Source organism: Rhamphochromis sp. 'chilingali' (assembly GCF_963969265.1).
Source record: "Rhamphochromis sp. 'chilingali' genome assembly, chromosome: 20".
NCBI lineage: Eukaryota > Metazoa > Chordata > Actinopteri > Cichliformes > Cichlidae > Rhamphochromis > Rhamphochromis sp. 'chilingali'.
The window spans coordinates 1,731,193-1,755,000 of NC_137947.1; the positions used below are offsets into that span (position 1 = coordinate 1,731,193).

Here is a 23,808-nt window from a genome sequence, read left to right on the forward strand (position 1 = left end):
TAGGCTGCACTCTCCTTTCTCTGATGGAAACAAGAAGATGGTAAAAAGACTGGTTCTTATTTGCTATTTTACTCAAGCACTCACAGTGCTTTATACAACTTGCTCTACTCATCCAAACACTATTTTCTACACTTAAATGCTTTTTATTTAACATTCACACTCCAATGAGCACATTGGAGAACAATTTGGGGTTCGGTATCTTGCCCAAGAATACTTAAGCATGCAGACTTGAGCAGCCAGTAGTCGAACAACCAACCTTAGTAGATACCCGCTCCACCTCCTAAGCTACAACCACCCACAGGTGGATGCATTTTTATCCATTACTTTTTGGAAAACTTTCCTATTTCTTTCAATTCTCCCATTTATTTTTTTGTTTGTTTTTGATCTTTGTTGTTATCATTTATAACAAAATGCCTGCATCAGTATAGTCTTGGTAATTCTAGGTTTTATAGCACTTTAAAGCCTGAATCATTAAATGATTGCTTATTTTCTTATTCTTATTTTCTAAAAATGGAGAGTTTATCGAACCATCAGATGAATTTGTTTTAAAAATTAATAACATTTTCCATCCATCCATCCATCTTCTTCCGCTTTATCCGGGGCCGAGTCGCAGGGGCAGCAGCCTAAGCAGAGAAGCCAAGACCTCCCTCTCCCCAGCCACCTCCTCCAGCTTATCCGGGGGAATACCAAGGCGTTCCCAGGCCAGCCGAGAGATATAATCTCTCCAGTGTGTCCTTGGTCTGCCCCTTGTCAGATGCCCAAACCACCTCAACTGGCTCCTTTTGATGTGGAGGAGCAGCGGCTCTACTCTGAGCCCCCTCCCCTCCCTTCTCCCATCACTCGCGAACAAGACCCCGAGATACTTGAACTCCTCCACTTGGGGCAGGAACTCATCCCTGACCCGGAGTGGGCACTCCACCCTTTTCCGGCTGAGAACCATGGCCTGCTGATCCTCATTCCCGCTGCTTCACACTCGGCTGCGAACCGTTCCAGTGCGAGCTGGAGGCCCTCACCCGATGAAGCCAACAGAACCACATCATCCGCGAAAAGCAGAGATGAGATTCTGAGGCCACCAAAGCGAAAGCCCTCCGCCACTTGGCTGCGCCTAGAAATCCTGTCCATAATAATTATGAACAGAAACGGTGACAAGGGGCAGCCCTGGCGGAGCCTATCACCCACTGGGAACGAGTCCGACTTATTGCCAGCAATGCGAACCAAGCTCTTGCAACGGTTGTATAGGGATCGAATGGCCCGTAGCAATGGGCCAGACACCCGATACTCCCGTAGCACCTCCCACAGGACACCCTGAGGGACACGGTCGAATGCCTTCTCCAAGTCCACAAAACACATGTAGACTGGTTGGGCAAACTCCCATGCACCCTCAAGTATCCTCGAGAGGATAAAGAGCTGGTCCAGTGTTCCGCGACCAGGACGAAAACTGCATTGTTCCTCCTGTATCCGAGGTTCGACTAACGGACGAACTCTCCTTTCCAGCACCCTGGCATAGACTTTCCCAGGGAGGCTGAGGAGTGTGATCCCCCTGTAGTTGGAACACACCCTCTGGTCCCCCTTCTTAAAGATGGGGACCACCACCCCAGTCTGCCAGTCCACAGGTACTGCCCCTGATCTCCACGCAACATTGCAGAGGCGTGTCAACCAGGACAGCCCTATAACGTCCAGAGCCTTCAGGAACTCGGGGCGGACCTCATCCACACCAGGGGCTCTGCCACCAAGGACGTAACATTTTAATTTCCATATAAAAATTTTAATTTGTATCATATTTGCTACATCCGCCATTTTTAAAAATTGCTTAAAATGTATTGTGAAATTTATTTTGGTTTTTCAGGGGAGAAAAACACACAGCTCATGCAGAAAACTGTGAATATCAAATATGATACACCAGGCATTAAGGGGATACCCATTTCCACTTTAACAGGCTTTTTGGTTTGCACTTCATGTGCTGGACTCTCTACTCTGGGCATACTCACACTTGGCTGTCTGTAGGGTAACTAAATATGCTTAAACTAGACTTTGGTTGTGCTAGAGCACATTTCAAAAGTGTGTGTGTGTCAGTGAAGGAGCGGTAGAGTAAGCAGGAGAGAGTTGAGTTGAGATGCCGAGGCATCAACACTGTGTAATACCAAATTCTGTGAGCAATAACCCGTACTGTATTATACATAACACTATTTATTTACATATTTACTTTTTTACACCGGATTATATATCTGTACATGATGTACATGATGTTTGCATTGAGTTGGAGATGCTCTGTATCTCATTGTACAACTGTATAGTGACAATAAAGACATTCTATTCTATTCTATTCTATTCTATTCCACCACTTCCTCACTTTAGTACAGCAAGATCACTCCTTTCACCAGTTGTATGCATGCATGTAGAATGTTATCACAAGTGGGCCTGAAATGTTATTGCACCTTCACAGAGAGCCTATAGTAAGTTGAAGACATCCAGGTACCCTGCTCAAGGGAGGTGATCGGTGGTCGTAACTTTTCTTAGAGTGGGAGGGGGTCAAGGATGGGCTGGACTGAAGGTGTAGGGATACGTGATGTGCTGTGGAATGTTCTTTGTTTGAATGTCTGTGTGGGTATATAAGATGTGAGGGCGGTGGCCAAATTTCAGAGATGATCCTAGTGTTTGGCTAGCATTTTTCTCTCCACATTGCAATATGTTTATTAAACCCACTTCAAATTACAATCACTGGGTGTGTTGCAGGTGGTTGTCATAATTTCCATAACAGTACATAATCACGGTCTTTGATAGTTTTTGGAAAATAACATGACTTTTGTGGAAGCTGCGGAGAAAAGATTCTCATGCAGGAAAAGGTATCATACTGTAATACAAGAAAAATCCTTTGCTTGTCTCCAAACTCGTAAAAAAAGGACAAGCTCTGGGTCTCATTAGAAAGCCTACGTATTATATTGTTTTCAAAGTATCAGTAATCAGTCAAATATGCAAAGTCTGTTTACTTGTCAGATATGGGCCTCATTTTCTCTTTAAAGTGTTGAATTCAATAGTTAATCCCGCTGTGATGCTGTGCTCTGTCCTGCACTTTGTGAAAACTCTTTTTGCAAATTTTTTGTGGAAAAAAGATGTAAGATCTTTATATTCTCTATCAGACTGTGTTCGCCTTTTGACTCAACAGGACCAACTATACTTGCTCTGATAAACAATTCTCTTGCATCTGGTTGTATTCCAGCTGCCTTTAAACATGTTGTTTTGCAATCACTTATTAAAAAGAAGAACCTAGACCCTGCTGATCTTTCAAACTACAGACCTATATCTAAATTATCATTTCTGTCTAAGGTTCTTGAAAAAGTTGTTTTAAACCAAATAAATTAATTTTTAAGCTTACAGGTTCTAGATCATATCATAGCACAGAACAGAGACTGCTTGTTTTGAGAGTTTTTAATGATCTTCTTTAAATTGTTTACTCTACTAGCCCTGCAGTTCTAGTGCTTCTGTCTGTCAGCTGCCTTTGAGACTGTGGACCACAAGATCCTTCTGTTTCATCTAGAACATGAAGGTGGAATCCAAGGCACAGTTCAGACTTGGTTCAAATCATACCTGACGAACAGAAGTTTCTCTGCACTTCTACAACAGCACCACTCACTTGTGGAGTGACTCAAAGGTCCATTCTGGGCCCACTTCTTTTCATCGTATAACTTGCCTCTAGGTTCTATCTTTAGAAAACAAAGTATTTCTTTCCACTGCTTTGATCTTGACCTCCGGGTGTGTATGCTCATTCAGCTGAACAGCAGAGATCCATGGAGACCTCTGTTAAACTGTCTTAGCAACATCAAGTCAGTCATCTAACCAGATGCTTTTACGCAAACCTAAAACCAGATTAAAACAGAGAAGTGGTTAATAGCAATACATAAATGGAATAATGCATATATCCATGGATCTATCTGCACAGGTAGGACATTTACATTTTTATTAAAAAATAAAATTATACTTAAAAACACATTTTTCTCCTTATTTTTTGGCACCAGTGTGACATCCTTTATAGACTATACTTTTATTTATTTTTATTTAAAAAAAGTATTGAGATGATTTGTTGTGAGATATTGTGAGTTGAGTTATTGTACAATTCTGTTCTTTAAATGTTTGACAACTTAATAAATAATTCATTTATTCTAAACAATTTATTCTTATTTCTTTAGTTGAATACATGTAAATGCCAAGACAAGACAGTTTGACAGGTACAAAATATAATTTTTTGATGTTTTTTTTGTATCCATGCATCTGTAACACCTGGTGTATAAGGGATAATTAATTTCACCATAATAACATCTAATTTGTAAAGATGAAATATAATTATTTTTGATATTTCCAAATTATGATGTTTACAATATCAATCTTATATTACTAAATTGACACTTAACTATTGACACATTAACTTATGAAGTCAAGTTTACTGTATTTATGGACTATATCAAAGTTTAATGTCGGCTAAATCTACTCAAGTAATGGGATTTCAAGCCAGGTGAATTAGTTGAGCCTACAAATTCACCTCTTTTCCGAATGTCATTTTTTGCGTTTTTGTTAGGTGCACATCATATACGTGTATAGGTAAAAAAGTAAGTATCCAACCACAGTGAAAGTTGTGAAACCTTCTTTACTGTGGGAATGATATTTGATTAACTATATTCTTAAATACAAATTTACTCAAAGGGGGTGGACCATGTTTGGTTGAGGAGTGCAGTATAGCACACTTATTTTAAGACAGTCGATGGTTGACGTAATCATTCATAGATGTAAATTAATTTTCCTGTTTATAAACATACAATAAGCCCCATCCTTATCCTGTATTTTATTATTTTATGTTATTTCATTGTTGTCAGTGTGATTAGGTTAATCAGTTTGCGAACAGCACGAAAGGACCAAAGAATGTCGTAGCATCTACTAATATCCTGAAAAAACAACAACAAAAACCCCCCAGACTCCTCCACATCCCCGGGCCATGTGCAGACTGGAAATGCTCTGCATCTCTGTGTGCGCGCCTTGATTAATTTTCCCACAATGCAACGCGGATCTGTCATGGCTGCTCACTGATTCCGCTTGCTCCACATGGGCAGAAATAAACATTTTATCACTGATTGAGACGCTCCGAATCGGCTCGTTAGCACAGCGCTTTATAGCTGGCTTTTATCTGGGACCGTCCTGACTGAAGGCAGCAGCTCCAGCTTGACTTTGGCAAGAACCAAATCCGTTCAGTCATGCCGCCGCTAGACGTGGAGATCGCAGCACTCCGAGGGTTTTTAACTGCCGGTGAAACAGCGGAATGGAAGCAGAACATTTTCAGTATTGCAGGTGAGGCAGCCGCTTGATTCTGCTCCTTTATTCACCACGTAGCTATTGACACTGTCATAACGAGGTTAGTTTTGTCTCAGGTTCTCAAAGCTGTCAGGTTGTGCTCGCCTGCCAAGCGAAGGCACATTTAAAATGTAGAAGCATTTGACGGTAACAGCTCTGGTCTAAGTCTTTAACGGTATTGACAGGACTTCCTGTGTTGTCTTAATAAAAGTGTTGAGTGCTAGAGCAACAGTCTAAATGAATTCATGTTCATGTAATGTCTGCTAAGCAAACTTAGCTACGGTACGTGTCATTCGCGCTCTGGTGGATGTCACACCAAATCCCGTTTATTTTTTTGGCAGTAAAAACTTGCATTGCTTGTGGGCAGCGGTAGCTATTGCGTCTTGTATTAATGTAAAGCGATTTAAAATGTGGTATGTAACTATGCTATTCGGCGTTAATCTTATACTGGGATTGATTTTCAGTAAATGATGAAGTCGATTTAAAAGAAATTAAACATTAGCTAACGTTAGCTTTAGTTCGCCCAGTTGTCCCAATGTTCACCGGAGACGTAGCTGGACGGAAACTAGATGGTTATGTTGAAAAGCTATGAACTACAGCTAGCGTGGTTGTTTTGTTTCCTGGTAGGTTTTATCATTAGAGTCTAGCATGACGTCTTCTGTCCATACACCTGCGTCCAGTCGACTCGAGCCGCATCTGTCAGCTGCGTTTAGAACCCTGAAACTAATCCACAACTGCCAGAAAGCCCCAATGGTAGACATCCTGTATTAAACAGTGCTGTCTGTTTAACTGGGGCTCTCTTTGTTACCAGCAGGCTTTAAATGGCCAGACTGCGAGATTCCTGCTGGATAACCCGTCTCTAGTGTGACTTCAGTACGGTTTGTTCCTAGACCACGTCTTATTTCTGCCGCAGTAATTGACAGTGCATTAGCATTTAATTAAACTGGAGAGATTTGTCAGTGGAGATATGAAAGAAACTTAAGGTAGGGACGAAAATTGCAGTCTTAAAGCACAATATTCAGCAACTAGCTGTAAATCTATTATCCAGTTCTTGGAAGACAATTTCTTATAAGAATGAAAGAGCCTTTCACTGTCAGTTTAAAGGTAACATGATAGTCATTTTTTTCTGTTGAAATAAATAAAATGGCCAGATTGAAATATTTAGGAAAGCATTAGCTTTGAACTGCATAGCAATAGTCAGACTTTACCCCAGATGCTCTGTTATACTGGAAGGCTGAGGCTGTAGAATAAAGTAGCCTAAAACAATGAAGGAAACGAGAGATGGCTCTTTATTACAGGGTCCCACTGTAGCCAGGTAAGTACTTAATGACCTGTACCTCATTTGATTTCGGTGTGACACGTTTTCTATGTTGACAATGAAACAGATATGTCTTTAAATTGGACACAGCTCACAGTGAGTGACACCACTGTTGTTCTCGGGCTGTAAATGGTTCGATGCGCTCTGCTAAGGTGCTCTATGTGCCAGGATGTGTGCAGGCATGGTCCATCTCTCTGACATCCACACTGTCTTCTTATGGGCTTTGTTGGTTGAGTGGCATGGTTAAGTGCTGTGATCTTTTGCAAGATCCCGAAACAGTCATACTGGTTTCTGTTTTATCCTTGAAAGAGATACTTTTTCTCTCTCCATTTAACGTCATCAGACACCTTTTCTTCATAGCTGGCTCTAGAGTTTTGTAGTTTGCTGCATCTAAGGTGCTCTACAGTACAAAGAATGAAAAGTCCTCTGTACACCATTGCATCTGTATGCAGTTTATTTTGGGTTTTTTCACACAAAAAAACATGGATGGAAAATCAGTAAATGTAGCTGAAAAACTGCATCAGTGCCACAAATTTGTTTGTCATGATCTTTATATGTTATCCAGGTATGAATACAAAAAAACAGTTTCCTTCCTGCACTGTCATTGCGAGATGTGTTCATGCTGTTGGTAAGAAAAGTCTGTCGATGGTTTCATGTGATGAATCACATTTGAAGATGTAATTAATTTGGTGCAAAAAACCGCAGGCACTGCTCTCTTTTTTATTTGATGTGCTTCATTTGATGTACGTACTTGTACAGATGGACTTGTTAAAAATTTGTTCTTAAAAACTTGTTATTCGTATCAGATCGAGAGGTCTTTCTGTTTACCCGATCCACTGTTTTATTGTACAGGTATTCAGGTAACAGTTTTTTGTACTCTTACCTAAGTTTAACTGCCACTCTTTGATACTTTAAATTGAAACTGCATACTTTTATTCAACAACTACATTATCAGTTATGTTTAGTGTAAGTGCTGTTTGTAGTTACTTCATGTTTTCATTTGAGGTAATTTTTTTGATGAAATTTGATGTTTGAGAATAATGTATATTGTTATCATTTCAGTTTATTTTGGAAAGTCTCAACAGGTTGTTGAGCTTTATTGTGAAAGGTTGATGCGGAAAATAAACAAGTGGACGGCGGAGCCACACGATGGTTTTAACGTCGTTGTTGCTAACAAACCGAACGTAAAACAGTCGCATGTCCGACCGTAGTGTTATTATTTTTAATATAAGAGAAAGAGAGAACTATAAGAAGAAATGAACATAGCAGCTACATTTAGCTAACATGTTCATCTAACAGTTTAAGATGTTTGCCAAATAGTTTGCAACCTACAATACTGTGCATAAATCTTGAGCCACCCCTGATTTCTTTATAAACTTAGCACAAAAAGTAAGGAAATTTGTGTTTGGTTAATTATGTCTTTGTTGTAACAATGCTTCTTGGCAGTAAATCATATACTGCTGGAAACCCTGCGTGTTTCCCCGTAGTAAGGAAAATGCATGTGCAGCACAACTAAAAATGAAAAAATCAACTCTGCTAACTTAAGAAAAACTTGCCAATGTGAAATTGGCTACTCTGTTGGCTCATGTTTGGTGTCATTTATTGGTTTGGATGAATAAACAAGACCTATTGGCAATTAATCAGTTGCAAAACCATGTAAATCACAGTTCAACAAAAGAATGCTTAATACTAATACAGTGAATTTGAAATGAAACCATATATGTATAGGCTTTCATCTTTAATTCAAGGGGTTAAGCCAAAGTATTGTATTTATAACAGTTTTATGCATCGTCCTCCATTCACAGGGTGATAAAATTAATTGGACAAAATAACATCATTTGAAAAATAACTTACTGCAAGATTTGGATAGCTCTAGCAGGCAGAAACTAAAGACTGCAGCCGTCTTTAGTTTCTGAGATTAGCTAACTGACTTGGCCAGTGAAGAATATCCCATTTCTTTGCCCTGAGAAACTCTAGGGTTGCTTTTGCAATATGTTCTGGTTCATTATCTATCTGCACTGTGAGGTGGCATCCAATCAGTTTTGCAGCAGTTGGCTAAATCTCATTAGAGAGCATAGCCCTTTGTACTTCAGAATTCATCCGGCTATCAACAGTCGTATCAGCAAGAAACACTACTGGCCTGGCTCCATTGGCAGACATACATGTCCATGCAATAACTTTGCCAGATGACAAATGGTAAGCTCTCCCTTCCCTTTTCCAAACTTGTGTAGCTACTCCATACTTTTCACCACCCTTGGTCAATCTTGGTTTCATCTGAAGCATTAGATTGTTTTTTATGTGAGAATTTATGGGAGTAAGTTAATTTGACACCGCTTGTGTCGAGCCAAATGAGATTGTTTGACTTTCTTGGCAGGTAATCTTTCATAAACCATTGTTCTTATATCCCCTGGACCTATTACCATGGAAGTGTTGTGGCAAGATTTATGATGAACTGACATCTTCTTCTGCATTATTTCCCAAAAGTGTGTCGTATCAGAGGTGGTGTAGGGTGTAGATGATCGTAGAACATAACACTCAGAATTAAAGCCAGGCTAATGCAGCTGATTGAGCTTTTATGCAGATTATCGAAGCTGTATGGACAGCCCTGCTTCAAGAAAGACAAGCAGCCCGTGACTGTGTGCATTTTTTAGTGTTTCACAGAGAAATTGGGGTTCCCATGTGAGCTATTCCTGATCTTTCATCTTGAATCTATATGGCTTCTCAGCCCTGTACGCTTTTGCAAATTCTATTCACCATTTCCTTATTAACTGCAGCTCAATGCCTGAACATTTATGAATTATGGACTAATTTGAGGGCCCCTGCCTTGTTTTCCATAATTGCTGCCATTTCAACAGTAGACCTGAAGAGTAGTTGAAATGTCATTAAACATGTGGCCATACCTCAGGCTTTCATTTTCCCCTCATAAAGCCAGAGCCTTCCTCCTCCCGTCTTCTCCCTCCCACCTCACTGCGCTACTATGGCAGCCCCTGGGTTTCATTAGATCAGCAGTCAGATGAAAATCTCCACACCTCTTTTACAGCACCAGTCACACTGCAAGCATTTATTAAAGCCAAGTGGACAGTTGAGCGACCATGTGACTGACCTGTGGATGTGGGCATGTGGGATAGGCTCACACTCCTACATGAAAATAGTTTTCCATCTTTGACAAAACTATGGTGTTTGGATTCAAGGATGCGTGTCATTGGTAAGGGGGATGCATCGTCTTATTGTTTCTAACAGCTGTCTGGAAATCAACTAAGCAAACCTCTTTTGGATATAGAGATATTTTATTTATTTATTTTTAATTTAAAAAAGAAAAGAAAGAAAAATGGTTGTAGAGAGCAGTGAAGCTGGCACAGGTTCTCTGACATGACACATCTGTTATTAGTGTTTAGGTTATTTGTTGTCCACACCTGGTTTGTGATGGAGACAATCTTGTCTGTTTCTCAACTTGGCCAGGCTTTGTTATGCAGCTCAGAGCACAATCTACTTCCTCCCCTCTATTCCCTCCACCAGGGTAACACAAAGTAATCAATGCTAATGAGCCAAGCCAGTCTCCCCGCTCAAATAAAAAGCTAATGAAAGACGTGGAGATGTTGAACGGAGCACTCGGGCAACACAATTATTTCTTGTTGGCAAGCGGTGGCCCAGCAGCTGCCCTCTGTCTTTCAATAAATCGACATTTCTCATCATCTCGGTATCAGCCTTTTCAGCATGTCCTCTTTATCTCACAAGTGTACGGTGGTTTTGGAGCATGAGCAAGGTAAATACACACTGTATGCAGTATAGGTAGGGGATTGTTTATAGCAGAATAAGGCTACAGTGGAAATAAGTGCATTAGCACCACTGATGTCAACTTGGGCTTGGTCATTGTTTCAACATCAAACTTTGTCCCTGTTTACATTGTTATACAGCTAGATTTTGCAAAGCAAAGCTTTCTTGTTCTTTTAAGGGGTTTAAAGAAAAGACTCATTATAGAGAGCACAATGTGTTTGGTGCCACAGTGCAGTCAGATCACAGTTCTGATTGCAAAAGCTGCCAGACCAGACAGGACCAAACAAAAAATCAGACCAATCGATTCAGCTTTACACACAAACTTAAACTACACTTTCTTTGTAGCAATTGTTTTTTTTTGTTTTTTGCATTTGGGTATAGCAGATCTACATAGTTTTGTTTCTGTCATTTATGTTAAGTACAGTGAATTTGTGTGTCATGAAATGCAACTCATAAATAAAATTGCCATTGCATAAAAGGTGTTACCTGTTTCTTTGTTTGCTGCAAAAGAAGTCAAACAGTGTTTGACATCATCTGACAGCTTGACAACTGCAAGTATTAACTCATTCACTGCCAGCCATTGGCAGTGAATGAGTTAAACCCATTGACTCATTCACTGCAATTGACGGCTATAGACGTCAATGGCAGTGAATGAGTTAATATCAGTACCGGCCTAAAAAAAAAAACCTCTTATACGTTGGAATATCCTTTTGAGCAGTGAGTGTCCAAGGCATTGATCTTTCAGGTCTAACCAGTTACCAAAGGCTGGCGTGATGGTTTAGAGTTCAACACCACATAGCAAATTGCCAGAACCACAATGGAGCTTCTTCAGCAGAAGTTTGCAACGGACTCCGTCAAAACACGGACTCAGCGCCACAGAACACTGATGGAAAGACCCGAAGATGGCAGTTCAGATGTTTTACAGACATCTGAAACTCTAGAACTGCAATTACTGCTAAAGACTTGTTCTAGCGCGCGCGCGCACACACACACACACACACACACACACACACACACACACACACACACACACACACACACACACACACACACACACACACACACTCCTTTTTTGCCTGTCTATGATTGCACCAGTCACTAGGCTTTTTTTGTAAACATTGAAACAATGTAATTGTTATGAGATGGTCAATCCTGTGTTGGTATAATGTTCTTTGGTCCTTGGGGTATGAGGGTTTTCCGTATGAGTGCAAATGAGTCTTTTCTAGACTAAGAAGCAGCGACACTAAACATGTTCTTTTCTTTTGGCAGTAAACAAAAGTCTGTTCTTATTCACAACATGCCGTATTAAAGCAATGTATGATATTTCCTGGCAATATTGGGATCGTCATTCATGTACTTGATCCAAATTTCCTTAACTGCAGTACACAGCATTATTTTTTTTTAGTTACAGAAACCAAACGGTAAACTTCACTTCTCCAAACATTGTCTTCCAGAGGCAGGCCCTCTGCTGGAGTCCCTTATGGAAGGGGACTTTGAAGCAGTTCTGCTGAGCACGGGAGTGACAGATCTGCTCAACGGACATGGCGACTACCACGAAGGGGAGAACATCGAGTCCTACCTGGAGAGACGTTTACTACTGTACCTGACCGATGGCACCAATGATAACCAGACCAGCAGGTACTATTAGGGCTGGGTCACTTGATGTCTATAACCGATTCAATTCTGATTCACAAGGTCCTGATTCAATTCGATCTCCAAGTGGAATTCAATTTTGACTCAGTCAGAAATATTATAATTCTAATCGTTTATCAGTACATATCCATCCATCCATTCGCTTCCGCTTATCCTTTTCAGGGTCGCGGGGGGTGCTGGAGCCTATCCCAGCTGTCATAGGGCGAGAGGCGGGGCACACCCTGGACAGGTTGCCAGTCTGTCGCAGGGTTAACACACAGGGACAGACAACCATTCGCACTCACATTCACTCCCGCATTCACACCTATGGGCAATTTAGATTTGTCAATTAACCTATCCCCACAAAGTCATATCCATCATTTAAAAAAAACCCAGCAGTGAACACAGACTGGTGCATAATAAGTGAACGAATAATACAGAAAACAGATTTTTGATGGCAAACTGGTCTTGAAGTACACTGAGCGAGAGAGCACTGTGCAGGAAGTGTGATTTTTAACCGTGATGGATGCAAAACAGCAAAAGTAAGAGAGAATTCATGACATGTTTTTCAAATGGGAAGCGTAGTTTTGATCTTCTTTTGCTGCTGGTTCAGCAAATTCTGGTCCGAGTGACAAAACCTGCAGCTTCAGAATCTTTGAGTTGTCGGCTTTCAGCACTGTCCGTGTATGTGCAGCTGGGTCGTGCTTTGTGTTTGCATCTTTGATCGGAATCCATTGACCTGCTTTTTCAGTTGTTTGGTGTTTTAACTCTTTGGCAGTTTTTGAAATGTTTCATGACCTTTAAACTGAGATTCTGGCGTTTCTGGCAAAATATATTTATATTTAAAATCTATTCAACATTTAGTATTGCATTATTCAAACTAAAATCGATTTGAATCGGAAAATTGCTATTGTGTATTACTGGCATTTTGCAAACTTTATTGATGCATGCTCAATTATCCAGGTAAGGAAATCGCAGATTGTGTTGATCTGGACGTTGATAAACATTTCGTCACTCACCCAAGTGACTTCTTGGATTCCATGTGAAATCCACACACCACATGGCTGGATTTTATTTCACTGGGAATAGTATGACTTATGTGAATCTCATAGACTTTTCTAAACTCTATGGCTATGCCAACCAAAATAATAATTAAATAATTCAATTATTTGCATTTATAAATATCAGTATTTGCAAAAACTACTGTAAATTACTACTGTGGGGCTTTTAAAGACCTTTCCCATTTAATCTGGCTGATATGGTTCATGCTAAATTAGATGGAGAGTTTAAGGGGAGTTGCACAACAGTAGTGAGCCAAGCTCCCTTCAGTCATTCATTTCTACATGAATCACTTAACAGCAAATATACTGTGCTGGTAATATGTGTTTAGCATATATCTGGTCTGGGTGGCTTTTGTTTGAGCTGCACTAAAAATAAATTAAGATGATGCATGTTAACTTCAGTTATTTTTTACATTTGCTGTAAATTCAGCAAAGTACAAAAACTGAGTTTTGTTCATAAAGACAAACACTATCACCTGTTTTTACAGGTGAGCCTTTTGTGGCTGTTACCTAATCTTCCTACATCCGAGTATACTCATGTCAAGAACTAGACTTTCAGGGCACAGTCGCACTAGGCACAGCTACTTTAAACCACATATTAACACTTTCCTATTTTGACAAAGTAATTAAGTTGTGGTTCTTCTATTTTTAATGCTAATATTAAAAAGCCTGCCCTTTCCTTGTAAGCAATGGGTACCAGGGAAAGTCTGTTTCTATTACCTTGCAGTATTAATGTGTCAATCAAGCCTGAGCACCAACATGGCAGCTTAGAGCTTGAAGAGTCAACGAGTATCTCTGTTGTTACTTTTGTAAACTAAAAAAGTGAGTTTTCTGAATTGAGGACACCAAGATGTCCATGGTGGCCCAGAGATGGACAGTGTACATCATTGTTTCTTTCTCTCCATTCACCCCCAATATTCCTTTTGGCATGAAATATTAATTCTTTAATAAGTTCAGGTTAACATCTCTCACTTCTCATTCTCAGGGCAGAACTGTACGTGAGTAAATGTTGAATCCAGCTCTCGTTCCTTCTCGTCCTCCTTCACCCCTCATAATTTTTTGTCTCTTCCATCACCCTCCATCATTTTCTCATCCTAATTGAAATGCAGCAAAACATATCGATGGTTGTCCCTTCCATTGCCAGAGTTACTGGCTGTAGTCTGTTTTTTCCTAAAGACCTGAGTGAGCATCTCTCAAAAAAAGTTCACTTGTTTTTCCTCACTTCTGAAAAGTATTGTTGAAAAATCTCTCTGCAATATTTCTGTGCAGTAAATCTGCTGTGTGTCTTGTCCTTCTGGCTGCAGGGAGTTGGCAGTTTTGGCCTTGGCTGTCTCATGTCTCCACATGTTTGCCCAGAGTAACTGGACCGGTCCTCCGGTCTCCTTCGATATCTGTGATCTGCTGACCCCAGCCCTGTTGTCATCTCAGGTATGATTTCTTCCTTCTCCTTCATCATCCTGTCCGTTCTGCAGTGATTTATAGGCTGGCGAAAATTTGAACCGACCTTTGTCAAGGTTTTGTTGATATTTTTTTTCCATGGGCTTATCAGTAAATGTCAACATATATTGGAATTAAGTCAGTTAGCTTAGAAGTTAAACGGTGAAACTGTAATAGAGGAAACTTGAATAGTCTTTTGGGAGAAGCAAAGGAGCTGAGTGTCAGCTAAACTGAAACAGATATGTGTGATTTTCTTCATGTTTGGGGATGCAGGTTGTTTGAGGTTGATTGACCTTGTTGATTGTATAAAGGTTATTGCATTATTGAATTTCAAAGCAGAATTTACACAGCAAAATCTCTGAAATGAAAAAAAAAAATGCTTTGGAGACAAAGTAAAGATGTGTAAATTTCAAGTCTGCCATACAGCATCACTGCTGTTTAACAGAAATCCTAAAGAACCAAATAAACTTAAGATTTGTGCTTTTGTATTAGAACGAACACACACACACACACACACACACACACAATCTATTGGATTCAGGTGTTCCAGTTGCTTCTACAGGTGTAAAAAATCAAGTACAAAGCAAACATTTGTGAAAGAATGGCACTTTCAGGATCTGAGTGAATTCCACCGGTAATGTGATAGGATGCTAAACTATCTGTTTAACATCTGTTTAATCTGTTTATCCGGTCAGCTCTGAGCAGTGGAAGAGCTATAATACTGCTAAGCATTTGGAAACGAAAACAACTTGGCCACAAAGTGGTAGGCCATGTAAAATCACAGAGCAGGGTCAGCAAACACTAAGGTGTATAATGTGCTGATGTCAGTCACTACAGGCCTTCATGTGGCCTTCAGATTAGCAGTGTAAAGAGCTTCGTGAAAGAGCTTCCATGGCCGAGCAGCTGCGTCCAAGCCTTGCATCACCTAGGCAGGTGGAGTGGTGTAATGCATGCCACCACTGGACTCTTCTTTGTCTGGCAATCTGATGGACGAGTCTGAGTTTGCCAGTTGCCAGGAGGAAAGTACTTGTGTGACTTCACTGTCAAAGTGTAAAGATTATAGGCTTGATTTTCAGGAGCTGAGCTCAGTCCTTCGGTTCCAGTGACAGGAACTGGAACTTAATGCTTCAACATACCAAGACATTTCAGACAATTTCATGTTTGTAAATTTGTGGGAACAGTTTGGTGGATGGCACCTTTGTGCTCCAACATTACCAGTGCACAAAGCTAGGTCCATAAAGGCCTGATAGAGTCAGGATTTAGATTTGGGATGAATTGGAGCAGAAGCTGCGATCCAGGCCTTCTCGTTCATTTCCTGACCTTACATGTGCTTCTGGAAGAATGATCAAAAATTCCCATAAACGCACTCCCACACTTGCCAGAAAAGCTATAGCTGTTATAGCTGCAAAGAATGGGCTGAGATCATATTAAACTCTATCGAATAAGAATGCGATGTCACTCGAGTTCATATTGAAGTGAATACTTTTAGCAATATAGTGGAATTATGAGAGCAGACTTTTAATTGACTAAGTTATTATTTGAAGGAGTAAGGTACTTTAAATTACAATCTAAATAACATCCCAATTCCTACTGATTTGTAAGTTAGCATATTATAAAATATATCAAGGAATCATAGTCTTGTCAAAGTGGTCAAAGCTTCCTTTTAAGTTGGTGTATAAAGTGACCTGAATCGAGCAGAGCCAGACGGAGCTCTGTGGACTAGAGCTCAGTACTGAAGCATCTCTGGAGTCCTAATTACTTGGGTTTAGGAGATTGCTTCCCCCTGGCACTGCGATACTGTGAGCACAATAGAGCATTTCACCCTGCCATAACACCAGAAGAGAGGACCAATCCTTTTATCAAAGTAATTTCTTTGGTGTCAGTGATTTATCTCTGCTGTCACATGAAGGAGGCTGCGGTATGAAGCAGGTCACCCATACATGCGTGGCAGCATGCGTGAAAGGGAGGACAAACATGGCAGAGCCATAATCGTGTGGAATTAATTCTGATAAAAAAATTAAAAAAAAAAAGAAGTTAAATGCACTTCTGAGTCCGATTAATGTAGATGATCTTTTTCAAATGAATTGTGACAACAAACAAACAAACTAGGGAGAAGGGTTAAAAAAACTCATCTAAAAATCCGTTTTAGTCATGGGCTGCTAGGACACTTGAATAGAACAACTCTTAATGTGATGGTAATAAACACACTGTTTTCCTACAAGTTTGAGCACCTGCTGTGAAATGAGTTTTTCTTGCACTGTTGTTGTGAAGGGGAGCCTGGATTTCATCTCTCATTCATGTTAGTGAGACGAGAGAGTGTGACGGAGAGGATGACACAATGAATTTAAGTAACTGAAATGATTCTGCATGTATGCTTGGCACAATCACCTGAGAAGAGAACATGCTGTAAAACTGGGAAACTTCAGTAAAAGCTGAACTCAGATCTAGCTAAACGATTTTGACAAAACATGTTGAAATGCCATCTAACTTAGTGTTTGCAGTATAGGCAGGTCCTTTTTGTGCCTTAATGTGCCTTTAGGCTTCTAATCAACAAAGTTGATTTGCAGAGCTAGGCTGAAGCAGCAGCGGCGACTCAGCAATAGTAAGAAAGCAGTCCTAATGTCAGACCTTCATTTAAGTCAGCCATTTGTCAGTGTGAGGACTTAATCCTAATTTCCTGACTAGGAGCCTCAGATGCTGGTTGATGCCATCCACTCCAGCCTGCTCCTGGATGGGGAATCGGTGTATAGCCAGGTGGCCAACCCCTTTCTCCTACTGTTGGCCAGGGTAATTGTCACCAAATGCTTCCCCAAGATGGATAGGCTTCAGGTAAGTCAGTCTTTCTGTTACAATGATCGTAGAATTATCTGAACTTATGTATTCATTATAAATATATGCATTATAATAATAATTTTCATTGATGTTTACTCGTGGCCTGCAGAATCTTTTTAAATCAATTTTACAAGTCATTGTGTTGTTTCCATACATAACGAATCCATCCAAAAATATATGCTAACACTTGATGACACAATCTACACCAGAGATGAAAACTGGAGACCAACTCACATCTACTTCATAAATTTTACGGTCACTACATCAATAGGATGTGTGTTTGTAATTGTTAAGTCTAATTGTTGAATGTTGTCATTGGGTTTCTTAAATTTGTACAGTCTTGGTTCAAGCAGTAGGATCAAAGCTATTCCTTTGTTCCTGACCACCTCTCCAGCCACTCTGTGCTGGGGGAGGTTTTACTGCAGATTCATGCTATCTGAAAGATCTGTTTCTTGTGTTGTAAGCTTCCTGCTTTTATGATCCTTTTGGTCAGCAGGAGGTCACACACACACACACACACACACACACACACACACACACACACACACACACACACACACACACAGTGCCTTGTCTTCGGCTACGTCCACACGTACCCGGGTATTTTTGAAAATGCAGATTTTTCTATGCGTTTGCACCTTTCGTCCACACGTAAACGGCGTTTTCGGTCACTGAAAACAGAGATTTTTAAAAACTCCCACCAGGGTGGATATTTTTGAAAACTCAGTTTTTGCATTTACGTGTGGACGAGAAGAACGGAGAAAACGCAGCGTCAAAGGTGTGTGCATTTTTTTTGACGTCACACTGTGCGCCACGTTATTGTTTCGGTGAAATGAATTTCTTCAATACTGTTACTGTTAATTCTACTCTCTGCAGTGTTTAAATGCTTACATATACACACAGTTACTGTCCCTCCACACATACGACTCGGTTCTGCTTCTATGCCCCAGCTTTGTTTACTTTTTCCCACCGAGGCTTCTAGACTTCTGATTGGCCAACATTTCTGCACGGTTAGGAATATATGGCATGTTCATAGCAGCGTTTTCCTTCATTTCTGCGTTTATGTGTGGACGGGATTATTTTTTAAAACGAAAATGGAAAATCTCCGTTTTCAAAAATACCCGTGTACGTGTGGACGTAGCCTTAGAACCATTGGGGGGGGTTTACGGTGGGAGGTGCTTGTGTTGTATTGCATATTGTAACTCAGGGCCGTGCAGTGATGTTTAAAGGGGCGGGTGCTCAAAGTTAAAAAGGGGCACATTGAACCAGGCTGAATAACAACAACACACATTCATCAAGAATCTTAATATGGGATCGCATCATACTATATCACTGTTGTGAGGTGGCGACAAGGCAAAGCAAATGTAGCCGATGTTTTACCTGATGGGTACAATGTTGCTGTTGAGGGGTTGCTGCTGCTCCTGCTGCTGATAGTGCTGGAGGGCAGGGCTGTGTTGATCTGAGACTGTAGACAGTAAAAAGTCCACAGGAGAGATGGTAGCTGATTAAACAAGTGTCATGAGATAATAACAAAATGCAAAGATTGGTGACAGCACTTGGAACCATAAGGCAACAAAAAACTGTGAGAAATAATTTAGGCTCTGCCTGTGAATCACTCTTTGCTTCTCTTCTTCCTTCCATCCCATCATTTCATATATCACTCTCCACTTGCTGTCTATCTGAGAACAAGGCACAACTTGCTATTGCAATAAACTATAATCTAATTATCCACACCTAACAACTCCTGCACTTAATCTAAATGATGACAGAAAAATGTTATAGCCCTGCCTTTAGTAGCCTCACACAGGTCCTGCTGTTTCCTCCTCATGTCCTTACCAGGCATGTCTGGACAATGTTATATCCTGAGTAATAATTAAAAAAAAATCCATACACATAAAACAAACACATGCACACACACACAGTGACATTTTAGACCTTCTTCAGAATACTGTATATACTATGGGCATCAGTGTGCTGATCCAGAATCCTTACATATTTATTACTAGAGCTACAATAATAAAGCAATGAGGAGGGGGAAGTAATAAATATGAAATAATGTCATTATGATGATTCCATTTGTTTCACTATCCACTCTGTGCAGGGGCAAAGCTTATTACATTTTTAAACTGTAGAGATACAATCATTTTACTGCTGTAAAATCAAAATTTTGTCTTATTTAAAATATAAATCTAATATAATCTGCTTGTGTTACAGCGTGTTTTTTAAAATATTATAATGCATAATTATGTGGACATGCATATTAGATCGTTTTTAGTGAAATATAATTCCTCCAGAAAGGCAGGAAAAGCCCGGAAACTTACTTTAAAACTAAATATGTTCCCTAAAACGGTGACAGAGCTACAGACCCATGACAGCCTTACACAGGTAGCCAGCAGCTATGACCAGCACTACCTGTGCAGTTAATAAAAGGACAGGTAATGTTTGTCGCGCTGTTGCACGCACAGCACGCTCGTTTGTTTCAGTTCGTCAGTTGCAACAAGACAGCTTACCAACGTGTACGTAATAAGCTGATACTCCTGGGTGCTACACACTACAGTGTGCGCTGTACACCTACTTACTGGTTGTGTCGCATCAGTCTGTGTCTCTGAGTTAACTTGTGTTTCTCCTACAGCTCCGGACCGCAAAAAATGCGCGTGCTCTTTGTGAGCTCGTTCCCGGCTCGTAACCAGCGCGTTCTGCCGTCAAGGGCGATCATTGGTTAAATGTGATCATGTGACTGATGCAAGCCAGATCCTTTTATTTAGCAAAACTGTGATTAATAGTTAAATATTATTGTTGAGGGGCACAGACAGGACTCCGCACGCACACACACATTAAAAAAATAAATGAACAAAAGGGCACTTTGGGCACCCATCAGGAAAGGGGCGGGCGCTCAAGCCCCCCCCCCCCCCCCCCCCCCCCCCCCCCGCACGTGCCTGTTGTAACTGTCATGTCAATAAATAGCTACGGGGACAGCTGCTCTTTGAAGGATTTTGGGCATGAGACAGGTTAGGAGCGTGAGCTCCAAGAGCTGGTTCTTGACCAAAAACTTTCCTCGTTAGCGAGTGAAAAACCGGTTGAAGATGTTCTGTTATGTCTTGTTTTCTTCATGATGAATAAGTCTCTAAACTAGCAGGGCTTGTGGAAACACAGACCCAACAGTAGTAGTTTGAAAATATTTGTTTTACGTCATTGATTTAGATCCTAGTGGTACAGATCATGTTCCTTGCTATCCATCAAGGCCCATCATTATTCACACTGAGTGGACTTAATTTCTCTTTAGCATAAGGTTTGAAGGAAAAAAATGTGAGTGCATACTGATTCATTGAGACGGGCAATTAAATCTCCATGTGACTGTGCATCCTCGCTAACACACGAGTAAGATTTTAACATGGTTCACTTGCACTCTACCAGTGTGTGACAAGAATGGGAGGTTGCAAGGTGTAAGGAGGTTTTGGTGTAAGGGGAAATAAAACACTCCTCCTCTCTCTCTGCCACTTTCTGTTCTGTTCAGATGCAAAAAGCTAAGGAGTGAGCTGTTTTTAGTGCATGCTCAGCACTTAGCTCCAGGATGCAGCACTCTAAATGCTGGTGTTGTATTTGTCCTGAAGGCGCCTCGAGATCAGCATTATGTGTTTATTTATTCACCTATGCTCTGAGGGGAGTGCTTGTTATAACATTAAGAACAGAGTAAAAATGTCTTCCCTTTAAACACACGTTGCTGTGTAAAAACACTTACCCTCACTAACCAAAAACACAACAAACTGATAATGTAGAAATAAAAAAGAAAATCAAAACATTATTGTGATGTAGTTTCCAGATATGTTGATCTTTAAACATTCCAGCTTTTCAGTAGATTACCAGGCACACAGGCTGGAACTGTGACACAATACTGTTTGTATCATGGCCTCAGTCTTGCCTATCAATATTTTAATTGCATTATTTTAGATGGTATTTGTGGTCTTCAGACTAACAAGCAAGAAACTGAAGCGTGTAAGAAGCTTAAGCACAAATGATCTCATCTCTGTATTAAATCAGATGAAATGGTAATAAGCTACAACCCTGTTGTCAGAGAAGTTGGGTCGTGGCTTTCGTTTAATAAAAACTTGACTCACTTTGTTCACATGTACATGCAGCTGCTGCCCTGCTGGACCCTTCGCTACATTAACCTACACCAGCAAATTCTAGAGGCCCGTTCCCCACAACTCTTCAGCTTGGCCCAGATCAGCATGGACAAAGGTCTGTTTGTTTTTTGTTATTGTTATTGTGTTGTGTTATATGCTCGTGAGTGTATGTGGGAAAGAATATTTCAAACCTAAGTGAGCATTTAGCCAGTTTACCACGTCAAGCATCAGCCGTTTCAGTGTATTCGCGCTGTGTGTGCTACAGTTTGGACAAATTGACGATAGAGTTGTTTCCAGCTACGTCTGTGGTGTCAGAAGTAGTGAATTCTTTGTGGTCCATTTGGACTGCACCATAGTCAGCAGTTCACTCTGAGCTGCTGTGCTGCTGATATGTATCAGTATCTTATTTAACTGTTAAACTGGCTGATGAAATTAATGCACATTTATTGCGTACATGAAACGAAAAAAACAAATCGTGAATTATCGCAAAATGTTTTAAGGTTGGTTGAGGCAGAAAATTTAATAAATGCCAAAACTATATAGAGGCTGGGAGGACACAAACAGCCTCAGGGTGACAGGCTTTAGTTTGTTGGCAGATCAAATTCAGTATGTGAAATAACTGTTCTGCGTAAAGCAAAGCTACTCTCCCTTTCCCATCGTCCCAGCAGAGCTTTTATCAGCATTTGGATTGTTTATGTAATTATTGTTGGGTTTTTTCCACAGCCTTTCCAAATGGCTGCTTGCTGGAGTTTGTTTTTTAAAGGCAGTGGGTTTGTTGGAGCGCAGTCTGTTGTGTGGCAGTTAACAGAGTGTGAAGGGCGAGCCGACTGCACATACTACAAAACATACTGATCCGTATTCCAGAGGAGCAGTTGGACACGATGCTTTTACGAGTGGTGTGAGCAGAAAGGTGATGCTGTGACAAGCATGCACATCTGTTTTCTGCCCATGGAGGTGCTGCCATGTCTGGCTTGATTTCCTTTTGTTTGGTGCGCAACAGGAATATTTTTGCTGAATTAATGTCCTGAACATTTTTACTGTTGGCCAGTTGCCTTTAATTATAACAGATTTTTTTTCTGTAAGGACATTCTTTGAGACTTACTCTGAGCTGCAAAGTCAAAGTGTCTGCATGTTTGAAGGTGCCCACTGATATTGTCACAGCTTAGCTGATCAGAGTAGTTGTTGGGTTAGAATGGGGAAAAAAACACACCTATAAATATCTACAAAGGGTGTGTGTGAGACATATTTTACATATAAGTCTATTTTAATATGAAAGGTTGAGGTTATTGTCACTTGGAAAGAACAAAATCGGCAGCTTTAGGCACCCAGTACTTTGATGGCTCACAGTTTGTACCAAAAATGTTAAAAGAAGTCCCATGAAGCTAGAAACATTTGTGATGTGTATGTTTTGCAGAGATTTACCATATAAGTAAGCAAATCAGTATGAACGCTGCATGTTTATTTGCTTCTGTGAATCAAACTGTAGTATATAACTGTTAACACGATGTGCTCGCTTTAGTTAACGTGCAAATAGCCAACCGGCGACAGCGCAGTAACACCTGTTACAAATGATCCTGCTAGCCAGCTGATATGGTTGGCTTTGCTTTGCATTGCTTCTGTTAGTAAACTTCCAAATTTTGTTTTTTTTTTAACAGAAGCCATTGCAAATGATGTCGGTATTTATCTTGGCCTACAGAAAGTGTTTGATACAGTAGATTATTGTCAGTTATTAAGGAAATTAGAGAGATGTGGAATAAGAGGAATAGCCTGTTCCTGGTTAAAGCTCATTTGAAAAATAGACAACAGTGTGTGCAAATTAACAAAACTGTTTGAATTTAGAAAGGTTCAATGTGGGGTTACCTCTATGATCAGTGATTGGTCTAAAACTCTTTAGACTTTACATTAATGATATAAACAATTTACTAAAATGAGTAAATTGTTTAAATTTGTTATTTTTGCAGATGATTTAAAGATTTAAAGGATATTTTGTGTGCAAAAGAACGTGAGTATGACATTCTTAACATGTGGTTTGATATCAACAGATTGTCCCTTAAGAAAACTCAATTCATGCTTTTTGTGACCAAAAAAGGATGTAAAGAAAATATTGAATTAAAGGTTTTTAATACCAAAATTAAAACAGTCAGTGATGTAAAATCCTATGAACAACATTTTCATTATATTATAGGGAAAATGTCAAAGTTATTATGTGTTCTTTATAACACTAAGCATCTATTAGAGCTTTACATATAATTTCCTGTTCACTTGTATTTTTTTCTTGTGTGGAGTTGTGGGA

The 23,808-nt window shown here is 40.1% G+C and overlaps 1 protein-coding gene across 1 annotated transcript in view; it reads left to right on the top strand.

Moving 5' to 3' along the window:
• The first annotated feature begins 5,027 nt into the window (after positions 1–5,027).
• The window catches only part of ttc27 (tetratricopeptide repeat domain 27), an 82,303-nt gene continuing 63,522 nt past the window's right edge, over positions 5,028–23,808 (top strand). The window contains exons 1-5 of the mRNA XM_080869046.1: positions 5,028–5,334; positions 11,884–12,067; positions 14,427–14,550; positions 17,245–17,388; positions 21,528–21,630. Coding sequence (XP_080725172.1) covers positions 5,241–5,334; positions 11,884–12,067; positions 14,427–14,550; positions 17,245–17,388; positions 21,528–21,630 — 649 coding nt within the window. The 5' untranslated portion in view covers positions 5,028–5,240. The remainder of the gene's footprint in view (positions 5,335–11,883; positions 12,068–14,426; positions 14,551–17,244; positions 17,389–21,527; positions 21,631–23,808) is intronic.